At 43.6% G+C, this 25,246-nt stretch overlaps 1 protein-coding gene across 1 annotated transcript in view; it reads right to left on the bottom strand.

Moving 5' to 3' along the window:
* ITGB4 (integrin subunit beta 4) overlaps positions 1–25,246 on the bottom strand; it is a 293,817-nt gene that overhangs the window by 157,223 nt on the left and 111,348 nt on the right. Inside the window, exons 9-13 of the mRNA XM_078654540.1 lie at positions 24,974–25,063; positions 10,027–10,149; positions 6,837–7,004; positions 6,374–6,450; positions 1,053–1,252 (exon numbers count right to left, since the gene is read on the bottom strand). Of these exons, the coding sequence (XP_078510666.1) occupies positions 1,053–1,252; positions 6,374–6,450; positions 6,837–7,004; positions 10,027–10,149; positions 24,974–25,063 (658 nt within the window). The remainder of the gene's footprint in view (positions 1–1,052; positions 1,253–6,373; positions 6,451–6,836; positions 7,005–10,026; positions 10,150–24,973; positions 25,064–25,246) is intronic.

Below are 25,246 nucleotides of genomic sequence, written 5' to 3'. Positions count from 1 at the left end.
CTGTCTCTCAGTGCCCTCGTTGGGTACAGTGTCACCATCAGAGCTGCTCCACATTTAGCAGCCTGTGACACAGAGTCTGACTACCCTTCCGGTCCGGGTGTTGCACTAGCTCCTTTCTCTGGTCCACTGTCTTCTGACAGACTTCTTTCGACCCATTGTTACCATCACTGCTGCCCTGTGTTAATAGGCAACCCCACTGCACTGACTTCCCTCAGTCACCCCATCGTTGCTACATTTTTTCTGCGCACCCTTTATACCGCTTACAATCCCTCTGTTTACCTTAAAATCTCTCTTTCGCCCCCTGTTTGCCTTACCTCTGTCTCCCTGCCACCACTCTGCACTACTCTCTCTCTGTGTTCCTCGCCATCCCTTTGTCTCACTGCACAAACCTTTTACGCCTCTGTGTCTCCCATCTATCACTGTTATCCCAGCATGCCAGTCTATACACAATCCATCTTTTACCTTCATGTCTTCTCTGTAACTCTTGGTTTCCTCACATCTCTGTGAATCTTCACCCTTCCTATGTCTTGGAATCACCTCATTGAGACCCCATATTCTTTCTCTTCCCACCCCACCCATGCCTCCAAACCATCTCTTTCTTCTTTATCACTGAATCGTCTCCCCATCTCTATGCCCATGTATGTGTTCCTCTTCTCAACATCAGTATCTTGCCACCCATCTCCTCAATGTCTCTGTATCACCATCATTTCTCCCTTCACCTATGAGTTGTTGTACATCTGCCTCTAACTGCTCATACGTTTTATGCGTTTGTGCCTCCCAGCAACCTGTGTCTATTTCTGCACGTCACCTTACAGTCCCCTTCCAGTCAGACATGGGCCCATATATTGACCCTGTCCTCCACTTTACTACATAGTCCTCTATCCCTACATGTACCTGCCAACCCACCTTCCTACAGTCCAAGTATTCCCCCCATGCCCTAGCTGCCACCCAAAGCATGTGTGTATCATACAGCCCTGGTGCTCCCAATGCAGCCAACACCTCATCTCTGACTGCTCCCTCAATAGAGACAAGGCATGCAATAACAGACTTACCATTACAAAGGACTCCAGCAGTGCGGGTGCATTGGAAGCTGTCAAACTGGCAGAATGCTCCTTCATACTGGTGCGAGACACACTTACATTTGCCACAGATACACTCGCCACGGCCTGAGCAGGTTGTCTGCTTCCCAGGCTCAACACAGGGCAGTGTATCACCAGTGGAGCTTGAGTCACAGCCACAGTTATCTCCTGCCCTGTGGAGCAAAGAGAGGATACAAAGGAATCAGGAACTGAAAAAATCATGCACTTCACAATGTCAACCAAAAGCCACAGAGATGTTTTGTGCAAGGAGTAGAACAATAGACGCTCCTTATCTAACAGCCTTACCACTGCAAAGGAGTCTGGCAGTGTGGGGGACACTGGAAGCTGTCACATTGGCAAAGCCACAGATTTCTGATGGAAACTTCTTAAAGTTAAACTTTCTCCCTGCCTCTGCCTACCCCTCCAGCTCATTCTGTTGCTCTCCACCCACTGTCATCTAACACATTGTTAGAATCCTGGGCAATATATACTGCGGCTTTTTGTGTGATACAAGTTATGAAAGTTTAATGCATAAATAATCCAGTCTTATTTTGCATCCAACGCGCTTGAATTGGGAGAAAAGTTGTAATAAATACGTCTTGTGAAGGGCCACAAAAATACATAAGATGACGCTGTAAAAGATCCTGGATAGCAGAGTCTTTAGAAAGTTACACCCAAAGGGATTCCAGATGCAAAATCCACAAAAGGCTAGGATTAAAAAGATTCCTAGTGCTAGAGCCTGGGCTAGGCTATAGGTCTAGAGATCCCAGATGCAGCAGACATTGCAGTGGTGCAATCCAAGAGATCTCTCGTGTAAGAGCCAGCACACAGATAGGAACAAAGGGATTCCTGAGAGAGAGACAGAGCTAGGCTAGAGCCAAATGGATCACCGTTTTTAGAGCCAGTGCAAGGCAAGGGACAAAGACATCTGAGGCGCAATTGCAATGCTCGAGCCTAGGAGATCCCTGAAGTAAGAGTCCATGCAAGGTACAGCCTAGGAGATAAGATCCCCGGGGCCTTATTATACAGAGTGCCTCTGAGGAACAATGGGTGTGTGTGCCGGCTTTATGCGCCATCAGGGGACTCTGGTGTTATAGAAGGTGCTGCAGACACTTGTGCGGCCCCTTCTGTAATAATAATTGCACTGACACACATGTAGCAGCAATGCTATCTTCAGAAGGCATTCAACAATATTCCTAGGAGTGTGGGAGCATGAGGGCAACTCATTTACTATAAAAGGGTGCACTGTCCCTGCTTGTACCAAGTCCACCTGTTGAAAGGTGCACCACAGCGCAACAGGGACATTGCACCCTGTCTGTTATACATGCCCTGGTGTAAAAAATGGTGCAACGTTAGGGCCTAGGAAATGCCTGATGCAACAGTCAGGCTAGGGCAGAAACAGAACTCTGTTGTAAGAACCGGTGCAAAGCTGGGCGGTGGGGGGTGCTTGTGCCAGTGCAAGGTTGAAGTCAAAGTTTATCTCCTGAACAGCTAACACCAGGATGGAGTCACAGCTGCCCATGAAATAAGAGTCCATGCCACAGAGACCTAGTTTAAGATTATTATATGCACAGAAATCCATACCCCAAGTGCCAGTATAATGATTAAGTCACAGATACCTGCTTTTACATCGATTAATCGTTAGCAGTTAAGGAGATCACAGGTGTTATTTTAAATCATAAAATGTTGCGAACGGAGAGAATGGAATTCAGTATTATTGCACGATGCAATACCAATCTAGTGAATTTTATTGAGTTGAAATTATAATTGTATTTAACCCAACAAATCACTGTCATTTAAGGAGTTTGTAACCCGAACCTACAACAATGAATTAAAAAAGATATTCTGTGTGGGAGGAAAGCAGTAGAGCCACATAGATCCCAATGTGTATGTGCTAATGCATAGTTAGCTACACAAACCTGGTGTAACAGCCATTGCACGACTTGGGTCAAAGCCATCTCTGGTGTATGAGCCAGTGTGAAATCAAACCCACAGAGGGCTGTGGTATACGTGGGAAGATTCCAGACGTAACCATCCTTTGGGCAAGAGCTGGTGAAAAGTCTGAGCAACTAGAAATCCTAGGTGCAGCAGCGAATGCTTGGCTACAGCCACAGAGATCCCTTGTATATGAGCCAGCACACGGTTGGGGCGAAGAAGTCAAAGGTGTACAAGAGCCAGGTCAAAGTTGGAAGCACAGCTATCCCTGGTTTAAGAGGCAGGGCTTCATTGGAGCAACAAAGATACATAGTGCAGCAATCATGAAAGACTTGAGCTGCAGCTGCCTTGATATAAGAACCAGTGCAGAGTGGGAGTCACTGAGATCCCTTGTGAACAACTTGGTGCAAGAGCTAGTCCAAGGCAGGCTCACACATATATCTCTGGTATAACAGTTAGTGGTAGTCTGTGGCACAGAGACCCTGGGTGCCAAGGCAGTGTGTGTTTGGATGTAGAGAAAAATAGCATAATCCAGCAAGCACAAAAGTGACAGGTGGCAACAGCTCTCTAAGGATTAGTCCTACCCAGCATTAAATAAACTGATTCTAATAATCATGTTACCTCCATCGATGTAACTCCCTACCTTCTGACTGCATCGTTTCACGACCATATCCCAGTTTCTACCCATAACCCTTCCACAATTGTAGTCAACTCTTCCAGAACATCAAAAGTACAGGGGCAGCTCCTCCATGTGGACGGAGGCACATCACCCTACTGCTTTCTCGCACTTCGAGAAGCAGTAACATAAAATGGCATGACTACCATTTTATGTTACTGCTTCTTGCACTGCGAGAACGCCGAAGGGTTTTGTTGGGGGCGGGCGGGTGGGCGGTCCTGCAACAGTGCAGGGGAGGAGTGGCTAACTCAATGTTGTGGGCCCTGACTATTTGGTCAGCCCTCTGGGGCCAACCAAACCAGTCATGCGCACTCTGCCATTTTCTCCATGTAGCAGCCTGCATGGAGAAAATGACTTCCCCATAGGGACCTGGCTGGGCATCGGCCCCACAAATCAGAACGATGCCATTGCAGCATTGTGTTTGGCTTAGGAGAGGGGAGGGAGGCTGCCTACGAGGAGCAGAGAAGCAGAGACGACGCGGGACCGGATTGGGATGGCTAAGGTAAGTTATATTTTTTTAATTAAAATGAAACCTCCCCCTGCGCAACCTCCTTGCCCCCTCCACCCACGACTGCAAAAGTACCATTGTGGAGGGAGTGTGCACCCCACCCATGGTAACTATTTTGGAGACTGAGCCCCTATTCCTGACAATACCATTTTACGGGGTTCTGTGCCACATTCTGATTATACATTTTTTACAGGCTTGCCTTGAGCCAAGGATAGTAGTGCGGCAAGCGTCCAAATATTGCTTGGCCCGTGCCCAATGTTTATTAGTTATGGGGCTTTCTTAAAATAGAAGAGGTCTGCTGATATCTGAGGAGCTAGACTGAATTATGTGTGAATTGTTCCATGTGCAAAATGTCACCAGTCACACCCTACATACTGTGGGGTCAAACCGGATCCTAACATAAACTACTTCTCTGTACAGATCTAGAAGCAGGTTCAGGCAAGTCCCCAGGCACTCCTACATATAACCTCATCACATACCACAACCATCATCAAAGCCACTACTTCGGGTACCTGACAGGACAGGCAGTTAAATTCATTCTAAATGCCAGCAACGTTTTACCATAACCTGGGAAATGTCCTATTCACACTGTAGGACAAACATGATGCACTGAAGCTAGGCATGTAAATAATTGTAAGATGTTGCCATTATCAAAGGGATAAAGTACTCTTTCCTGTACATTATAAGGATATTGCATGGCACCAAGGTGTTCCATAAACCATATAGAGGAACGAGTCAGAAGGCCGAGTCCTTTTATAAGGTTATGGAACTTTGAGGTGACTTGCAATATCCTTATCATATATGCCAGAGTGTAGTTTATCCCATATAATATATGGTCACGCCATTACCTTTACCACAAACCACTTAAAACCTTGGTGCTTAGCTCTTTCTTATAAAAGAGAGCGAGCATGTATGCAAACATTAAGAACAAAAATAAAACCTTAAGTGCAAAATTAAACACTTCAAAAACCTTGATAGATAATTATGGCGAACAGATATCATATTAGTAACAATTCAATAAAAGTCATTTCATTTTTTTTTTAACAATCTGGAGTAGCTCGGAATGTGTAGAAATATGCAGAAGGATTCTAGCTTTTCTCTGACTATGTAAAGTGTGCCAAAAATAAGAATGTTCTATCTGCTTGTCACTGTAAGCTGCCTTTCTCTTCGGTTGCTGGCTATGACAGCAGGCATTGTGACATCAGAATGTGCCTGGAATAACTTATAACAGTTGAGTTCTGATGTCTTTTCTTTATAACCGGCGACTGGGTGCGTCAGAAGTCGCCTATTATAAAGAAATTAGTAACAGTCCAATATTCAGGGATTACAGAATCCCATGATTTATAAATACCGTATTTTTAATTAATGCATTTTATTTCTTTCTAAATTAATTATTCTATTTAAATGAACAGAACAGGCATATACATGAAAACTTAGAAGCAGATTTGGCCAAGAATCCTAAATGACGGGTATAGAAAGACATTTAATAGTGAGCGGTCGAACCAGTTTATGAGAGTCAAATATCTATGAGAGAAATAGCTATTAAAATTTACAATAATACTATCCTACTAGGATCTTGACCCTACCTCAACTCACTGCCTCTTCATATCATGAGATGGACCTGAGACAAGCTACACATGAAGGCACTAGAAAATAGGCTTTGGAGGCACAGATTTTAGGAAATATTGATTCTGTGAATGGAATCTTATTCAAAAGTCCTCTCACTCCTAAAGGGAAAGTTTGTGATGACCTGCATTGTATTAACATTATTGTCACAGAAACAAATTGCGTCGCAATGGGGAAATGTGTTTATCTACCATGCCTGTCTTTTTGTATTGAACATAAATGGGGACCGAGTAGACACAAACTAACTGGAGTGTGGAGTATAAAATACCACATAAAAAACTATTGGTTGCCTGCGTGCATGTGACCTCGTTTTCAGGAATTGCCTTCTTAGTTACCTACCTCTCGCCTCAGGTTTTCCCGAAGGAGCTCTGGGAATGAGTCTAAATTCTGATCTTGCTACTTCATTTGCCAGAAGGTTTTAAAGTAAGCAGTGAATTGTAACCCATCTGCGGACCACTGACTGGGTCAGGCCTTTGACTCGTGATTTGCACCTCTCACGAGAGTCCCGCTTCTCAGCCCTAGTAATGACATGTGGGATGGAAGTCTTACCAGCCAGCATAGCATAAGCAGTGTCCACAGACAAAGTCGCCATTCCAGCTGCACTTGGATGAACGAACGTCCTTATTCTGGAATAAAAAGAGAACAAAGACATTGAGGAGATATTTTGTGCTGTGCAGATGTTAAGTTTAGCCGGCGACATACAGAGCAGATCACAGAGGTGAGAAGTCAGATTAAACAGTGATACAGCATACATAGCTATTAGTCCACACTAGGGATGAGACAGGTATACGCAGCAGCTCACAGGGGCTGGCGGTCAGGGATAAAGATGACATTATACATTGATGCTTACAGTGGCTGGTGTCAAGGTGAGGTGAAATGAGCATATGTACCCCCTCGCCAAGGCAGGATGATATGAGCATGTATACCATTTCACAGGTGCACAGATAGTTCTGAGATGAGCATGCATTCTTAATCACAGAGATAGGAAAATGAATAAGATGACCTTACATACCAGTTCACAAGGGCAGGCGTCACAAATAATTGAAGTGTCAATCTCCAAGCCATTATTGAAGGAGGAGGGCTTCACCAGGACCTTGCCGCTTCGGTCCTGCTCCGGCAAGGTGCATGTATGCTTTCCGCCCAACTCCTTAAGAGCTCTTACACGCACGTTATAAGTGCCCTTCAGATAGAGAAAGAAATACCGGGTGAAGACGAGGGAGAGGGAGTGAGCAAAATAAGAGATAGAGAGGGGGAAAATAAATTAGTGGAAGTTTTCCACCTTGTCAGCCTTGAAAAATAACATACTTTTAACAGTGGAATGCAGGGATTAGTAAAATATCCTTACTGGGCAGTGAAATTTCCTGGTAACAAAGTGACCTTGGAGTAAGATCATGTTCAAGCCTCTCTACAACAAATGTTCTTCCCTAAGTAGGAAGGTTTTCTATACCAACGTTGTATGCTTGAGCTGCACTCTAGAAAAGGCCCAAAAATCAACTTTGTAATCAGGTAGTGAGGGAAGGGAACACTTTCCTAATGTTTACCACATGTGTGTGTTCTATTTTTAGTGTGTTGAGATCAGCGACTTGTTCATAATATAGTTACTGGGTCCCTGGATCATAGACAGGCTGCAATGCTAGGGAAAAGAAATTAAAGAAGGTGAAAGGACTAACACCATTCTGTTTTATGTCTCAAAGGGTCCTGATTACAGGTGTCTTTGAGTTAATAGACAGATGTAAGTCTATTTGTGGGGGTCCTAAAACAAAATCTCTAGGACTGTCCAGATCCCACTACTACAAGATAGGATAATACAAGGCATGTGACTCTAACCAATTCACCTTGTAACATCTGACTTTCAAAAGGCTCTGCTGTCAACTATTCTCTCACCAAGTCTGTCGAGCGGGCGAGGCACTGCTGACAAGGGCTCAGGCCAGGGTGAAAATTCTATTTCTCCTTTTTTGCACTCTTACCTGCTCCGTCTTTAGTTCGCTCTATTTCATTCTACCTCACTTATTCTGTGTTCTTCACGCCCCTTCTGCCTCACTCTACTCACCGCTGGAACAATCACATTTCTTCTAGTTCATACTTTTAAAACCTTTTACATCATCATTGTCTTGGAAGCAAATCCTCAAGCCTCTTAGCCTCCCATTGTGCTAGGCACTGGCCAAGCCATTTATGAGTTAAAGTCTTGTTCGTACGCTTTAAATTCAGTTGCAAAGAGGTTCGCCTGCTTACTGTGTCACAGGACTCAAGCGATACCTCACCGACGAGTTTTAACTAGGCCGAAACTGGTCTGATATTGCCTGTATTTATGTTCAGAGGGGGTCTGGCTTGGGAGTTCGGATTGGACTGGTCCTAGTTTCTAGTTCCTATCTGAGGTGGTATATGGGGCAGAAAAACTATGGAATGGGATGGGACTTGAGTAACTACCAGTTGCTGAGATTAATTCAAGCATTCGACTATCACTTTTTTTAATCAGGCAACAATACCATATTCATGGAAAGAATGGGCATTCTAGAGAAGCTCGAAGAATTTGGTGGATAAGACACAAGAGACAGAACTGTTCTATGGCGACGATGTGTTCATTGTCTTGGAGGGAGAACATTCCCATAACTAACATGTCGGAAATATGTTGAAGCTGCAGTGAAGTATTCTTATGAAAGGCGTTGCTCCACTACAAATCGTGGTGTTGTTGTTTTTTTGTTTTGAAGAAGCCTTAAACAAGATCAGACAAAGTACACTGGAGTCATAATTTGTATATAGCTTTAATCTGAAACCCAAAACAAAACGTACTACTAAAAATGTTTGTCAATCAGAGGACATACATATAATTATTACATCCTATTTGGCAGTTTAGTATTTTTGTCATATTTGCTGCTATTAGTATGAATGCAAAAGTCCATGAAATCACAGTCCAGCAAAAAAACATGGGATGACCAATGACACTCAAGGAGAAATTAGGTTTACTCAGCAACCAACCGTTTCACATTATACCTTCCCTCTGAATGACAATGTGAGTATGTGCCATAAAGGGATCATCATAGAGGTGCATCAAGTCAGTTTCCTCTGGGAGCATTTTCAGCTCCTAATAACTGGGGTCAGCAAGGAGACCCCTCTACCTCAATATTCTCTCTATATTCATCGATTTTTTCCCATCTCTCAACCAGGGTTGTGTAAAGCTGTTTTTAAGCTCTGGCAAAGTTTTGCAAAGTTTCTGATTTTCGCCTTTTGTGATGTTTGCAAAGTTTCCCTGTTTAAGCTCATGCTCACTTTCCACAATCATAGTCACCTTGATGTGAAATTTTGTTAGAGATGTATCACTTTAAATCTATTATTTAGGGATACTGTTTAGAAGTGTTCTTAGACTCCTACTTATTGAGTATCTGTAAGATGGCACCCAGGGCTGGCTGTTGATGGTTGTGGATATAACATTTAGAGCAAATCTCAAAAGAGTATTTCCAAGATATAGAATCTGGAAATTTTCAACACTACTTTTGCGTGCAAATTTTTTTTTCGCACTCTGGTTCACCAATCCTGTTTGCTGTTTGCTGCTGTGATGCTCTGTAAGATGTGTTTAAGGATGTTGTCTATGGTGCACAGCACTTTACTCCAGAATTTCCCCTAGAGTGGGATGAAGGTTCCGTAAAATATCTAAGGATATGGGTGAATCAAGACATGGACCCAGTGATCAGGGACAACTATGTCCAGATGCTGAACAACATAGCTGATAAGGTGTCTGGCGAGGGATTGTGTCATTACCCTCCCGCTGTGCCTCGCTGAAAGGATAGGACTTATAAAATGGTACTGCTCCCCAAATTGCTTTATCTTTTGATCAACATTCTCCTGTCTCTTACACAAGACCTCTTGTGTCAAATACACTCCATATTCATTGTACTAGAATGGGCAAATAAGCAATCCTGAAATGGCTGGGACACGCTTGGACTCCCATTCAGCAGATAGGGAGGGGATTGAGACCCCAGATGCAGAACTGCATTACCTCTGCGCCCAGGCAAATTTTACACACTACTGGTTCATGGAAAAAAACTTTCTGCATGTTGCGTTGGAGATGGGCGCAGTTGTTGGAGGATGAACTCTTTCAAGATGGACTTTCCCAGGGTAGTCTATAACATGACTGGCAAACCCTTCCATATACTCTGCATTAAACAGTGCTCCCTTGTAGAGGGTAGTTCATGTCTCAAACTCACCACTTCTCCTCTGACCACTTGGAAGGAACCGGACTCCAGCTTCTGGGATGTCTGGGATGTGACGTCTGCCTTCAGGGCACTCATTGAGTGCGCAGCTCTGATATCCATCTTGGAGCGGATGCTCTAGGGGTAGGAAAGACAAAAAAGATGGGACGAAATCTTAGGCAAGGTGCTCTCTCGCTGAGAGCCACCACCCTTACATTCATTCCCCACCCCACGAGACTCCCTTAAAACCTATAGATGATGTGCACTCCACATCCAAACATATCATTGAATTAGACCAATGACCAAGATAATGTTTCACATAAATTTCTCAAATAAAGACCTGGTTTTGTTATTTAGGTATTTACAGTAAGCATTGATTGTGGCAAAGGCTAGGGCAATCGTACATGTACATAATCCTTGTGTACATTAAGGACATAAGCTTCTGCCATTTATTGTGAAACATGTGGTCTTGCCAAATGGGTTCTGACCAGTGTTCTGAAGTAGAGGTATAAATGTGAGGGGTACGTAGGACAAGACACAAAAGGCTTAGGGCATCAATTAGAGCTTTGCATACCGAATCTAGAGCATCCCATCATGGCAGTGTCCTTTTTTTTTTTTAATCAAGCAGCTTATTTCCGTGGTACAAATTGCTTTGGTGATAACAAAAACAGTATTGGCAGTCCCACAATTTCACTGTGGAACTATCAGCACTTTCTTTCCAAAGACGGCCCTCTAAAATACAGGTATGGCTTTTGAGAAAAAATATTCCTGATGCACTGGGAGTTTTCTCCCACAGTGTACAGGACATTTCTGCTCTTCTCCTCTATGGGGCTGTCATGATATGCGCGGTGAATGCAAGGTAAATGCTGTCTGCCGTTGTACAACTGTCCATTGATTCACAGCTAGGTTTGTGCTATATAAATAGCAATAGATAAATGCCCTAACGTTGATAGGGCTGTCCTAACTGAGGCCCCACTCCTAACACCATGTCCAATGGTAGAAGCTCCACTGAAAGGGATTACCCGATGATGGAGCCAGTGGCGGGTTTGCCATCAGTAAACCTGGCATCCCACAGCCTCTAAATAAGGGGAGAAGGCTTGAGAGGTGAATACACAAGACTTTTACTAACGTTTCTTACCACTCACCTCTAACTGAGGGCCTTGGTAATAAAGCCTCAAAATCACCTGGTAATCTGAAAGGGATCCTCGCTAACACACCCGATAAATGGGCAACTCAGCTAAAAAGCTGGAGAAAAACATTATTTTGCATTGAATAGCAGCATTTGTATAGTCCTTCACGTGCCTGATGAGGCTGCAAAGCTCTCCAATTTTCATTGGTTCTGGCCCTCCTTTTTATTTACCTTTCTGATGTGTTCCCTTATATAAATTTTGGAATGAGTTCTCCAGTATTAAAACCTCCTAGACTGTGCTTCTGACATAAAAGATCTGAACTATGCCCAGATCAACATCTTGAGGGCTTTCCACAATGAACATTCAGTGGGAACTCGTACATAGCCTACAAAAGGCTCCTCAACATGACCCCTAAAAGGTCTATTTAGTGCATACACCCCAAAGAGATATTAAACGAAAACACCCCATTGCTTGCACAACATATCTACCTAATGGGACTCACCAGCATATTCATCCCCAGTCACTCCTTCATACAACCACTTGAAGGTTCATGCTAACACACACCCCATAGGGCTCCTCAAGATACCACGAAGGGTCAATCCAACATAAAGGGCTTCTAATATATCACTAGGCAGACTCAACAAAACAAGGGACAGAGGTACATCAGAATGCAAAAGAGCACACCTCCCTCGCATCAAGGAGACCAGAAGCGGAGGATGCTCCTTCTCATACATCACAGCCAAGACATGGACCAACCTGCCAAAATGCCTCAGAACCTCCCCCTCCATCATGGACTACCAAATGAACCTCAAGACATGGCTCTTCCATGCGAAAAAGGCACAATCTCCTCCTACCACCTCAGACATGCACTACTCAGTGCCTGAATACCCTCACAGGTGATTAGCAGTGCACTACAAATTAACTTAATATAACATAATTCAAGGATGGCTAAATATAGACACCTACATAGGTAACTGCCGGTCTCTGAAAGACACACATGCCTCAAGGTACCCTCAACGTACACACCTCAAGCCACCTCCTTACTTAAACACCTTACGCCTACAACACACAAATCTCAAAGCATCCCCAATATATCATCCTCAACAAAGCTACAGCAGCTTGTTCAACCAGTATATATGCATTTATCTATTGCTTTTTATATAGCACAAACCTAGCTGTGAATCAATGGACAGTTGTACAATACCCGAGATATTGGGAGATGATCTACAAGATCGTATATATCAAGTAGATGTTATACAAATACATTTTACACACAATTAGGCACAAGGAAATTAAGTGATTTTCCCAGAATCACACAATGTTGAATCTAGTTCCAAAGGCAACATCCGAACTTGGTTCCCCAGGTTCCAAAGGCAGCAGCTCAAGCCACTAGGCCATGTCTCCCCCAGTTCCCAGTAGTTGAAAAAGCCACATCATTAGTGGAAAAAACAAGGTAAACTTTTGTATACAATACACTAATAGAATTTTGGGGTAAGGAAGCCTTAATGAGAAGCCAACAGGCGTTTAATGCATGCAACTTTTTCCCTAGATAACTTGACACACATGCCTATACGGAAAACAACATATAAATCACCAAGAAGATAAGAGTTTTGAAAAAGCACAGTATGTGAAACACGTGCTGGCATCTCGTTTAAGACTTTTACTCCAATAACATTGGTGCGAAAGCCAACACAATGGTGTGGTGAGTTAACAGCATATTGCTGGGATATGCAGTGATTTAAGTTATAAAAGTAATTAATTAGTTACTACTAACACATGCTATTTATAGTACTTACAAACAGCAAACATGCATCATGTAAACATATAAATCACCAAGAAGATAAGAGTTTTGAAAAAGCAGTGTATGTGAAACACGTGTTGGCATATAAAAAGACAAGTGGTGATTTGGTAATAACAGTTACAATAATAATAATTACTATTATTATTACTATCATCATTATTGCTTCCTGTTAAAGCATGAATTGGAAAGGTAAAGGCAAATTTGTTGCTCAAGTAGGTATCAAATGGCGCTTATAATTTGGTCCAAAACACTAGATGCTCCTTACATTCACATAATACAATACATTCCACTGAGTTTACAACATACACCCTCTCGACACAACCCCCAATAGTCATAGCCAAAAAACTTCCCCATATAGGAGCTTAACAACTAATCAACACCAAGATCTCCCATACTGCATTCTATAAGGGCAAACACCCTCTGGAATCACAATCAAGCTAGACGAAAGCAAGCAAGCTCTGTAACATGGGATCACTATTGTGGAAATACCCGCTTGGTCCTAGCCATCCAACCCAAAAAGAGAAGGAATTTGGAAAGGAAGTCTCTGAACAACTGTGCTTCATACTTGCTTCAGTATATGCAAAGAAGGTTTACATGGCTTTCTGGTTCTGGGCTGAGGAGACCGGCGAACCCGCTGCTGCAGATGAGTTCCCCATGTGGACTTTTCTCTGCTGTCAATGAGGAGTCACAGCATCAGCATCGGAGCATCAGCTCTCTGGTACGGGTGGACCCTGCCCATAACTGCTTTGCCATCTCCTTGGCCTGACTCGCAGGCACTCACCACTGAAGGTACTCCTGAGGAGATAAAGCAGCAGCCATTGACCTCGCCTGGCTTGAGGGGACGAAGGAATCCCTTGTGGAAGACAGGTTCCTCTTGGCAGATGGCCCATGGTGTGGTCACGGGTCCTAGAATCAGCTGTTCCTTGTGACAAGAAAACCCTGCCAGTGCATTGCTCCTGGTGCCAACCTTCATCCTTTCACTGCTGGAGGTTTTCCTTAGGGCCTTCAGTAGCAGTCATTGATGTCAGGGTCAGCTTTCCCCGAGAACACTCATCCCCCATGCCCCCTCTCCCTTTCATATGTTATGACCAGAAGCAAACTTGGACTTTCATGAAGTTTGATCATTCTGACTGTGAATATGGTCAAGGAGCTCTTTTAGTGCTTCAATCTTAAATCCTGAGCCTTATACAGGAGAAGGCGGTCGGTCCACCAGTAATGAGTAGTCAATGCCATCCTGCTCCTATTCCAGCGCTGAACTTTGTTGCACCTCAACTTTATGGAGAGTCCCTCCGCCCTTCCTTGATTTAACCTGGTTTCCCTCACTGATGACTGAAACTGAGATAAGAAAACAAACTCTATCAGTCTTTCCTCGATTTTCTTGGCTCTTTTCAGAAAATTAATGATACAACGAAAGGACAAATACTCTACTCATGCGACCAGAGATTGAGACTCCTCCTGCTCCTCTTGCTTTGCATTGCCCTGATCCTCTCCAAGGGCAGCCAAATGACCAGCCATGTACCAATGTAGTCAGTATTTTCTTACTAAGTCTACCACTTTTTCAGAAATAATTCAGATCATCTGGCATCTCTACCTTATTGAAATAACTCTGAAATTAACTTATTAATTTTAGATACTTGCCACAACAGTCCGAAAAATGCTGGAGACTTTTCTTATTGGTCTCATTTTATTTTATTTTATTTTATTTTTTCCATTTGTATGGCGCACAGCTACCCAAGAAGGGTTTCCCGGCGCCGACAACAGGTTTGCTGATCACAAAATTTCGCTTGAGGGTTACAGAGAGTTATTTGTTAAAGAGCCAGGTCTTGATGCTCTTTCTGAAACTGGCATAGTTTACCTCAGTCCTGATGTTGACTGGGAGGGAGTTCCAAAGAGTGGGTCCCAGGACAGAGAAAGATCTACCACCAATTCTTGCCAATTTGTATCTGGGAATCACAAAGAATGCTCCTGAGTGGGAGCGCAGCATCCTTCCAGGGAAGTAAGGGGTGACCAGTGTTTGCAGGTATTTGGGGGCTGTTGAGTTTTTAATTCTGAACATGTAGGTGAGGGCTTTGAACTTGATGCGTTGATCAATCCTGAGCCAGTGTAAGTCCCTCAAATGTTTCGATACACTGGTAAATTTGGGGATGTTACAGAGCAGTCTTGCTGCTGAGTTCTGGGCGAGCTGCAGCCTTTTGATCACAGCCTGATTTGATCCTAAGTACAGGATATTCCCGTAGTCAAGACGTGATGTTATCAATGCGTTGACTACGGTCTTTTGAGTTGCAAGGGGCAACATCCAGAGGATCTTTCTCAGCCATTTCATTATGGTGAAACAAAGACTGACTAGATAGACTGGATAGAGTGTCGTCGAGGCAGATGCCCAGATTTCTTGCATGGTCAACAGGAGTTGGAATGGTCCCTAGTTCAGATGGCCAATGGGAGGGGTTCCACAGATGTTTGTCTTTACCTAGGAGTATGACCTCCGTTTTATCGCCATTTAGTTTCAGTTGGTTGATGGACATCCAACTGAAGATGTTCAGGAGTCCCTGTCTGAGAAGAGAGGGGTCTGGGGATTTTGGCTTTGTCAGGGAAAAGATGATTTGGGAGTCGTCAGCATAGGTCATTAGGGTGAGACCAGAACTTTCTGCTAGATCGGCCAGGGGTCGAAGGTAAATGTTGAAGAACAGGGGGCTCAGGATAGAGCCCTGTGGGACACCGTGTGGGGCACTGAAGGTGTCCGAGCAAGCAATGGACGAGGTAATTTGAAAGGTCCTATATAACAGAAAAGATCTGATCCAGTCAAGAGCTGCACCTCTAATGCCGTTGTTTTCTAGTGTGGTCAGTAGTTTGGAATGCGAGATGGTGTCAAACGCCGCACTCAAATCTAACAGTATGAGTGCGACAGTTTGGCCCTCATCCTGGTGCTTCCTAATGGCTTCCGTGACGCCTAGTAAGGCGGTTTCAGTAGAGAAGCCGGCACGAAATCCTGATTGGGATGGATGAAGGAGGGCGTTTTTCCCGGTGGAAAGAGTAAGAGCAGAGTGAATGTGTCTCTCCAGAAGTTTGGAGCAAGCAGGTAGAAGTGATATAGGCCGATAGTTAGCCAGCACTTCAGGGTTGGCAGAGGGTTTCTTCAGTAAGGGACTGACCATCGCGTGCTTCCACAGAGAAGGTACCGTGGAGAGGGTGAGTGAAGCGTTAAGGGTGTTAGCGACAATAGTCAGAGCTGGGTCGTCGAGGGTTTTTAGAACACTGACGGGGAGGGGGTCTCGAGGAGAGCCAGATTTGATGGACTTCAGGGAAGATTTAAGTGAATCCAGGGTAATTTCAGGCCAGTGGGTAAGGATTTTAGAAGCAGGAGGGTTTAATAGTGGAGCGACTGGAAGGTTGTTAGGGAGAGGTTGGGAGTTTATGGCATGGATGATGTTCTCAATTTTATCAGTAAAGAAAGATGCTAGGTTTTGACATTGTGTGGTGCTCAGAGGGGGGCGTTTGCAACAGTATTGACACCTGCAAGTTCCTTAACTGTGTTGAAAAGAGTTTTTGCTTTGTTTGAAGCGAGATTGATATTATTTGCAACATAAAGGGCGCGCGCTTTGGTACAAGCGGAGTGGTACTTATTTCTGGCGTTTTGGTAATCCCTCTCTTTTTCAATGGAATAGTCCTTTCTCCATTGCCTCTCAAGGTGTTTACAGTGTGATTTTTCCGATTTTAGGCATTCGGTAAACCATGGGGCTGGGGGTCGGTGTATTTTTTATTTATTTATTTATTTTATTTTGAAAGTTTTATATAGCGCGAACAAGATCTTTGCAGATAACAGAGCGCTTTACACAGGCTGGTGGAAGGGTAGGGGAACAAGGGGGCATAGTAGGTAGGTAGATCATCAAGTTCATGTACATAGCAAAAATATTACATATAGTACAGGTATGAGGTAGCAAGGCTAATATACTGATATATATAGACTAATATAAGTCAAAACACATGTGCAAAGGAATATATAGGCTATATCATAATAAAATACTGGAATACTGTTCGCAATGTAAGTCAAACGCATTGTTCAAGTGTATTTAGCCATAAGGATACTTTTGACTTCTTTCTTAAAAAGAAGGGAGGAGGAGATGAGCCTCGTTTCAGGAGGAAGTGCGTTCCAGATCCTGGGCGCCATTCCAGAGAAGGAGCGTTTGTAAGTTTTTTCCTTCCGGAATCTTCGCGGTTTCAGCAGAAGATTGTTTGTGCTCCTGGTAGTTCTGGACCCGCCGGAAATTGTCAACTTATGAGTGAGGTAGCTGGGTGATTTCAGGTGAATAGCCTTGTGCGTCATGCAGGCAATTTTCAGCTGTATTCTGGCTTCAAGAGGCAGCCAGTTCAAGGATTTGAAGTCAGGGGAGATATGCGAGTGTTTTTTTGATCCAGTGATGAGTCTCGCTGCCGCATTTAGTGACGCACTGAGGGGTGCAGTTGTCGTTAGGGGGAGGCCGCAGAGGGCCACGCTGCCGTAGTCTATGCGAGGGATGACTAGAGCTTGTACTGCTGTTTGGAAGTCTTTTGCTGGAAGGAAGGGTTTCAGTTTCCTCAAGGTATTTATTTGGAAGTTCGCCCCCTTAGTAGCCTTGCTGATATGCTGCTGCATGTTGAGGTTGGTGTCGAGTGTTATGCCTAAGGATTTTGCTGAGTCCACGATGGTCGGTTGGACATTGAGTGCTGTTAGGTGCTTAAGCCATGTTTGTGCGGAGGATATTTTCGAGGGAGGTGAGATTAGGAGGAACTCAGTCTTCATAGCATTGAGTTTGAGGTGGTTATCGGCCAGCCAGGATTGGGTGCTTCTGATCGTTGAATTCAGACTCAGGATGTCTTTGGGGGAATGTAACTTGAGATATATTTGAGTGTCATCGGCGTACATGTGAAAGTGTACATTGGATGCTTGTAGCAGGGTGGTGAGAGGCTCCATAACTAGGTTGAACAAAGTAGGGGATAGGCAGGATCCTTGAGGGACACCTAACGATACCGGTACTGGGGAAGACATCAGGTTTTTGCTCTTGAATTTCTGAGACCTGTTGTGTAGGAAGGAAGTGAACCAACGAAGCACAGTCCCAGAGAAGCCCATTCTTGTCTGTAGGAGATCGAGTAAGTTCTCATGTTTCACTGTGTCGAATGCTGAAGAGAGATCAAGAAGGATGAGGAGGCAGGTATTATTTTGATCTAAGATTTGGATGGCGTCGTCAATTATGTGAGTCATAGCGGTTTCAGTGCTGTGCCCTGCTCGGAAGCCTGATTGGTGTGGGTTGAGGAGATCAAACTGTTCTATGTGCTTTGTCAATTGTAGTTGGACGCATTTTTCTAAAAGTTTGGCGAGAGTGGGAATGTTGGTAATCGGACGGTAGTTGTTTAGATCAGTGGGGTCGGCTGTTGGTTTCTTCAGTAAAGGTGTAACTTGTCCAACTTTGAGGGAGTCCGGGATGGTTCCTTGTTGTAGTGAGCTATTGATCATTTTAGTCCAGAGTGGGAGTAGCAAAGGGATGAAGTCTTTTACGGCGTTAGCAGGAAGAGGGTCAGTGAGGTGATTGGATGGTTTTAGGGTGCTGAGTATTCTGTTTTTTTTTTGGTTTGAGAGAGAGGGAGACAGCTGTCAACAGCTTTTTCCAGCCAAGTGTGCATCGGGTTGGCAATACCTTCCATATCTGAGGCCTGAGCTGGTGGGCTGTTTGCTAGAGATTCACTGAGTTTACTGGTGTCGAGCTGTTTCCAGTTTCTCATGGACGAGACCGGCCATACAGCGTTATTCAGAGTAGGTGTAGGTAGTTTTAGGCCGAAGAGTAGGAGGTGGTGATCAGACCAACAGAGAGGGGACGTGGACGTCCAACTAAGTTCAGGAATGTTTGTAATAATGGGATCTAGTAAGTGTCCCGCCTTGTGAGTGGGGCCAGAGTTTAGTAATCTAAGTTGCAATACTGCAAGGTCCTCCAGTAAGTTGGAACAGGTCACGTTGTTGGGGTCGTCAAGGTGCATATTAAAATCACCAAGCAGGGTGAGATTTTTCGAAGTTAAAAATAGGGGGGTTATAAAACTGGCCAAGTCGGCAGCCCAATTTTTTAGGTGGCCGGAGGGGGGCCTATATATCAGGACACCGGAGAATGTGAAGTTGGAATTCAGTGAGATCTTAAAGAAGGCAGCTTCACTGTCAGGTATGCTAATGGGCTCCAGATTGCAGGTAAACTGTCTATGAAAAATTACCGCTATGCCACCACCAATTTTTCCCTCTCTGTCTCTTCTGACGATGGCATAGTCAGGAGGGAGGGCAAAAGCAATATCCGGCCCTGAGCTCTCTGTAAGCCAAGTTTCGGTCAGAAACATGGCGCTGGGTTTGTTATCTAACAGAAGATTCAGAATATCTAATTTATGCTGGGGGAGCGATCTGCAGTTTATACTATGGAAGGTAAAAGCAGTGTCTGCCTGCTTTCTTTGCCTTCTATAGCAAGTGTTCGTACTGTCAGGGTCAGGATGTGGTTGATGATTCATGAGTGCAAAGTGGCAATTTGGGCAACAGCTTTCTTCATATAGCGATGGCGCCAGTGTACTACAATTTGTGTTTGTCTTTGGTCGCAAGGACATAAGGAACTGGGAGGACATACCTGGACAACGAAGGGATGGAGAGGCATAAGTTCCTGCCCCGGGCCCCGGTCTGTCCTGGACGGGCCCAGACGGGCAGGTCTTAGGCATGTCTTTGGCGCGGTCGCAGCGCGTATTCGCAGCGCATCATAGCTGCCATTTGGCTTAAGTAGAGGACGGGCTCGTGCTCAGCACCGCCTCTACATACTCGCCCAATGAGAGCCTCGCTGAGGTGGAATCCGGAAGTGAGTACCGCCCTGCACCCGTCACAGCTAACAAGCCGAGTGCTTGCGGTGGAACGGGAATGCAGAGGAACAAGGTAAGTATGAATCACACAATGAAAGTGATGTTTTAAAATGAGCAAGCGTCGCAGTGCACAGAATGAAATACAATGAAATAAAATGTTAACGTTGCCGCTACTCTGAGACTGCGATCAAAGTAACACAGCTCAGTGCGGTTTAGAATATCAGGTGACAGGCTCAAATTAAAAATTCAGAGTGACAGAATGCACATTAGAATTATTCTACCCCCCACACAACGCTAATTCAGAGTTTCCACTTCAAAACGCTAAGCGGAAAATGTTGCGGTCAGCATGTGTCAGCATGTGTCTCATAAGCACATAAAATCAAACTGGTGAGTAACAATTGCATATTGGACACATTACCTAGTCCCCATGCCACCCTAGCTCCTCCTCTAGACCTCCTCGTCTAATACATGTCACCTCCTCTAACTGCCTCACAAGTCCCACTCTCTTTAATCATGGGCTCTAATAACTTGCCCAACCATCTCTGAAATCTAGACCCTGCTCACACACATTCATATAACTTTCAAACCTATCCAAAAATGCAGCAAAACACTTTAAACATAAACTCCTTCGAACCACACTGAAATGCTATTCCTTGACCAATACTACAGCGCAAGAAATGGCTCTCTTAAAATATATTTTCTATTCTTCTCACATAAAACTGCATCCTAGATTGATACTTTAGAACAAACCTTCAGCAGCAGGTCCATGATAGCCTATGCCCTGAGACCTCAGACTGCTCCCTCTGCACTTATTAAGGCCCACCTCTTTATCTACATCTATAACCATGGGTAGATCATAATTGAAGCTTCTGATCTGAAACTGGATCTATTTAATCTCCACCTTAGGCCATGTGTCGCGATGACAAACCAAAGGTCCTTACCCACCCTGGGTAGACCTAACATTGCTCTTATCACAACACTTCCTGCTAGGGATAGAGTAGACATCTTAACCTTCCCTCATACTAAATCCCCTCCTCTGTCCCTACTTCGTCTAAACTCCCCATTGGAAAACCATCTCCTCTCTAGAGTAGGTGTAAGTCCACTGTCTCTACCAACAGAAACAATATTCCCTCTTCTACCCATCTTGAGGCCAATGACCTACTGGAAACAGCTCATCCAGAATCCCCTCTGCTTTCTCTTATCACTCACACATGTAGTAACCTCAATAGTTCATGCCACCATTCTAGCAAACTTTAAACACCCCTCCTCTTCAGTCCTTACAAGTCCTCCTTTATGCCTGTCTTCCACAAATGAGCAACATCCTTAAATTTTCACAGATACCATTACAATATTTCTGCTAACTCATTCACTAATCGCAGAGGTCACATGCCCTTCCCATCCACCTGTCCCATGAACCGATAGACAACGGCATTGGCTGAAGTTGCTGTTTGGTTACCTTTTGAAGGCTAAAATCCTAACCCGAAAAACCTCATAACTTGAGTCACTAGAACCAAATAATGTATTACCCTACCATTCCTATACCCCATTACCCACTCCGCCCTAACAGGGTAACACCATCCTTCTGGACGAGGATTTAGAACGTAACTTGCTCCCACACCCTGTGGCTGTTCTTACCTGGAAGGGACTCCAGAGAGACAATTCTCCCTATAACATAATATCCTACCCACATATGACAAAAATCATGTCCTTGACCCAGAACGAATCTCATCCACTTCCTATGGTGCCTATGGGTGCAACACTGCCTCAGAACCCAGTTTATCCCAGTTTGGATGGGTCTCCCAAAATCTCAATAATGAAAGGAAGCTCCTCAGATCAATTGAGTGCACTGGCAACAAAGACCCTCCAAGAGCAATCTTGAACTTCTTTGTGATGTGAAATGATTTTATAAAAAGCATACTTTTCAACCCAAGGCTCAAAAAGAGACCTAGAAAAATGCTTTATGATTGTTAAAGAAGCCAGGAAACCAAAGAAAACTCAAGTAATACCGGATCATGAACAGATATGTGAAGACTGTACACTTCTTTGACATAAAAAAAAAAAATTTGGATACATCCTTCCCTGTACTTTCCATGAACATGTGTGACATGCTGTGCAATGAATCATCAAACATCTGGACAATTTTAGAGACATCTCCCAGATAGAACCACAGAATATTGTCTAAAAAATAAACCCATTTAACCACGTCCTCGATGCCAGATCTATGTGGAACATGCTAATGCCACACTGGTCCAAACTTATTAATGTCTCTCTACAACAAGGCAAATTCTCCGACTGCTTAAAAATTGGACTAGTATCTCCCCTAATGAAAAATGGGTGAACGATCCTGAGAACTTCAACAATTACCCCCTCCCCCCATCTCTAGGCTCCCCTTCTTGCCAAAAAATCCTGGAAAGCAGTGTTAACATCCAACTAAAAAAATGTGTTAATGATGACACTCTGCTGCACGAATTCCAATCTAGATTCACAGCAAAATGAAGTATGGAGACATCAGATGCCCTTAATATCATCAACAGTGGTGACTTCTGCATGCTTATCCTTCTTGACCTCTCTGTGGCATTCAAAACTGTCAATCATGTAATATTTCTATAGGCCCTACATGCCTGTATAGGCGTTGAAGGGAATCTCTTGAAGTGGTTCAAATCTTTCCTTGATAACCTCTCTCAAGTGAATAAAGTGGATCTTGCACTATCTAACCCAGTCACTATCTCTCAAATCATCCCACATGACTCCATCCTTGCCCTGGCCTTGTTTAGTTTCTATATTGAACCGTTGAGTGATCTGAATAAGGAAGTCTGATTATTTTACCACCAATTTGCAGACAACATTTGAAAGTCTCATCTCTAGCTCACATTTCTAGACTGACCTATAACCATAACAATTCTACAATCCTGGATGACATCCCATCATCTTATGTTTAACCACAAAGGAGAGAGTTCTTTCTCATTGTAATTGAATCTTCATCCATGTGGCTATATTCAACAAATATTCTTGACTACTAACCTGCACTCTTGTTAAATTCCAAATCTTTCAGCTTCGCCGTAGAGGGCCACCTCAATTTTCACAGCCACATTAATACATTAGCAATAAACAGTAACTACCAACTCAAACTTATACAGGGAATCAAACCCTTTCTACCTGTTTAGGATCTAAAAGTAGTTTCACATGCTCTGGTACTTTCCAGACTGGACCATGGAAATGCCATCCTCACTGGCATCTCTAACACACACTGTGCACCATGTAAAGCTTGACCACATGTTGCTTCTCTCTTGGCCTCTGGAGCTGACAGATTTGACCGCATCTCTTCCATACTAACTTCACTAAATTGGATTACCATCGACAGGAGAACTGTGTTTAAAGTTGACTGCATAGTTGACAACATTATCCATTCAAGCAGTTGCAACACCGGGCAAAAAAATGAAACTCCGCAGTAGCTTAAGGGAACTTCGAAGCCCTGAATCTCCTCTACTTAAAATCCCTGATTTCAAGAAAATCGTGCTTTAAATCAGTCTTTCACAGGTAGTGCCTAGCCAATTTTCAGGGGAACACTAAACTTGGGAACCTAACAGATGACTTCCTTAATATTAAAGCTCAGTACCTTTTTGAGCCTTTTCTGGATGATATACAACGTTCCATGGCAAGGAAGCTATAAATCCATTTTAGAATAGGGACTTTGCCTGTTCATGCTTTCACAAACAAATGGTCAAAAGCTCCCTCACTTGGCTGTCCTGCTTGCAATAGCCCCAATGAGTCCGACATTCATGTTCTTTTTTTTTGCCGTGGCTATAAAATAGCCAGACGGCGTTGGCTCGTATCACTTTGTAGAAATCTGAGGTGTAGACAGTGCTCAGAGGCATATAGAATACTGAGATCTGATACTCACCGTCCCACAGTTTTCGCGGTATCCAGATTCCTCAGTTCTATGTGGCATAGGCACAAGGTGCTTCTAAATTTATCACAGTAACCTTATATAATTCTTTTTGTACTTGTCTCATCTTAACTTTTTTTTTACTTTTTTACTTTTTTACTTTTTTAATCTGCTTTTAACTGTTTTTATTCTCTGAACGATTCCTGTAATGACACTTGAGTAATTTAAAATGCATTGTGGCTATCTCTTATAATCTGCGTCTGATGAATTTTTAATATTGCTTAAATTTAGCTATGTATGTATTTGCAGCATCTTCTTTTTATGGTCTATATTGACCGAAATAAAGTTTGCTGAATGGACTCAATTCCAATGGAAGTCTGAACCCTAACATTTCTACTAGCCTTCATGAAGCAGCTCAAAGCCTTCCTCCTTGACAAATGCTTCTCACTCCACCTCACCTCACCGTAACTGTTCTTTATCCTTCTTTTGTGATTTTGTATAGTTTGCATTCACCGTTACATAAATATTTGTTTATCATTTGTGAGGTGTCCTGTAAAGAGCTCTGATGTTCTAGGGAATTGTATCCACTATATGAAACCTTCAAATAAATAAATGTATTTTTCCCAACTGACTCCGCGGCATTCCTCTCTCCCAATAGGCACACCCATGCTTAATTTTGGCCGGTGGTTGCAGGTGGGGCCCGTTAGCACTCATTTTGGAGGACCCATACTAATTTTTTCTTTTCTTATTTTTCCTCATTCACATCAGACTTTGACCCAGAGAAAGAGAGAAAAACACAAAATTGGGAACAAAGCAGGAAGAGAAAGACAGAAATAGAGGTTCTGGGGCAGGAAGTTTCAGGTGGTGGATTAAAGCTTTGGAATGTGGCACCCCTGGCATTCAATAGCACCAGCCGTGGGCCCAGCATATATTCTTTTACAAATTAAAAACTGGACACACCTCAACATTCCAAACATACACACCCCAAGGACTTAGCAACATAGCCACCTGAAAGGCTTTCCCCCCTAACACTCCATGGGATTCCCCATCATACCATCATACCAACACCTAAATTGCTCCTCAACATACGTGCCCCAAGAACCTCAACACTCTCGGGGGATCACACGTAATCATTCTCTAAGGATTTCACTACAAAATAGTCAGGAGGGATTTCTTGACATTGAGTTTCCAAATTCTGAAACCTTTAAGGTCTCCCCTTAGACATCTTGCTCTGGAATAGATTCTCCACACCCCCATGATGTGAACATGCTGCATCAGACCATTGGGACTCACATCAAAAGCTATCTTGAGAAGATCCACAATGTTGGAGGAGTCTTCCTTCAACTCGCCAATCTCAGAAACAGGAAAATACTTGTGAAGTTTCTGCAAATAGAAAGGAATTGAGTTAGCAGGAGAGTTCATAATGCCCTATTTCATCCTCTCTGAGAGCAATAGACAGAGACTTCTATTACTAAAATCAGGTTATTTGTCCAATGCTTGACATTAGCAGACACAATGTCTAATTGCTGAAGCTGGAGACCCATTTGCATGATCTGTCTTAGATAC

Source organism: Lissotriton helveticus, chromosome 7 (genome assembly GCF_964261635.1).
Source record: "Lissotriton helveticus chromosome 7, aLisHel1.1, whole genome shotgun sequence".
Taxonomy (NCBI): domain Eukaryota; kingdom Metazoa; phylum Chordata; class Amphibia; order Caudata; family Salamandridae; genus Lissotriton; species Lissotriton helveticus.
Note: the sequence above shows the minus strand (reverse complement) of the source record. Positions and strands in the feature narration are given on the sequence as shown.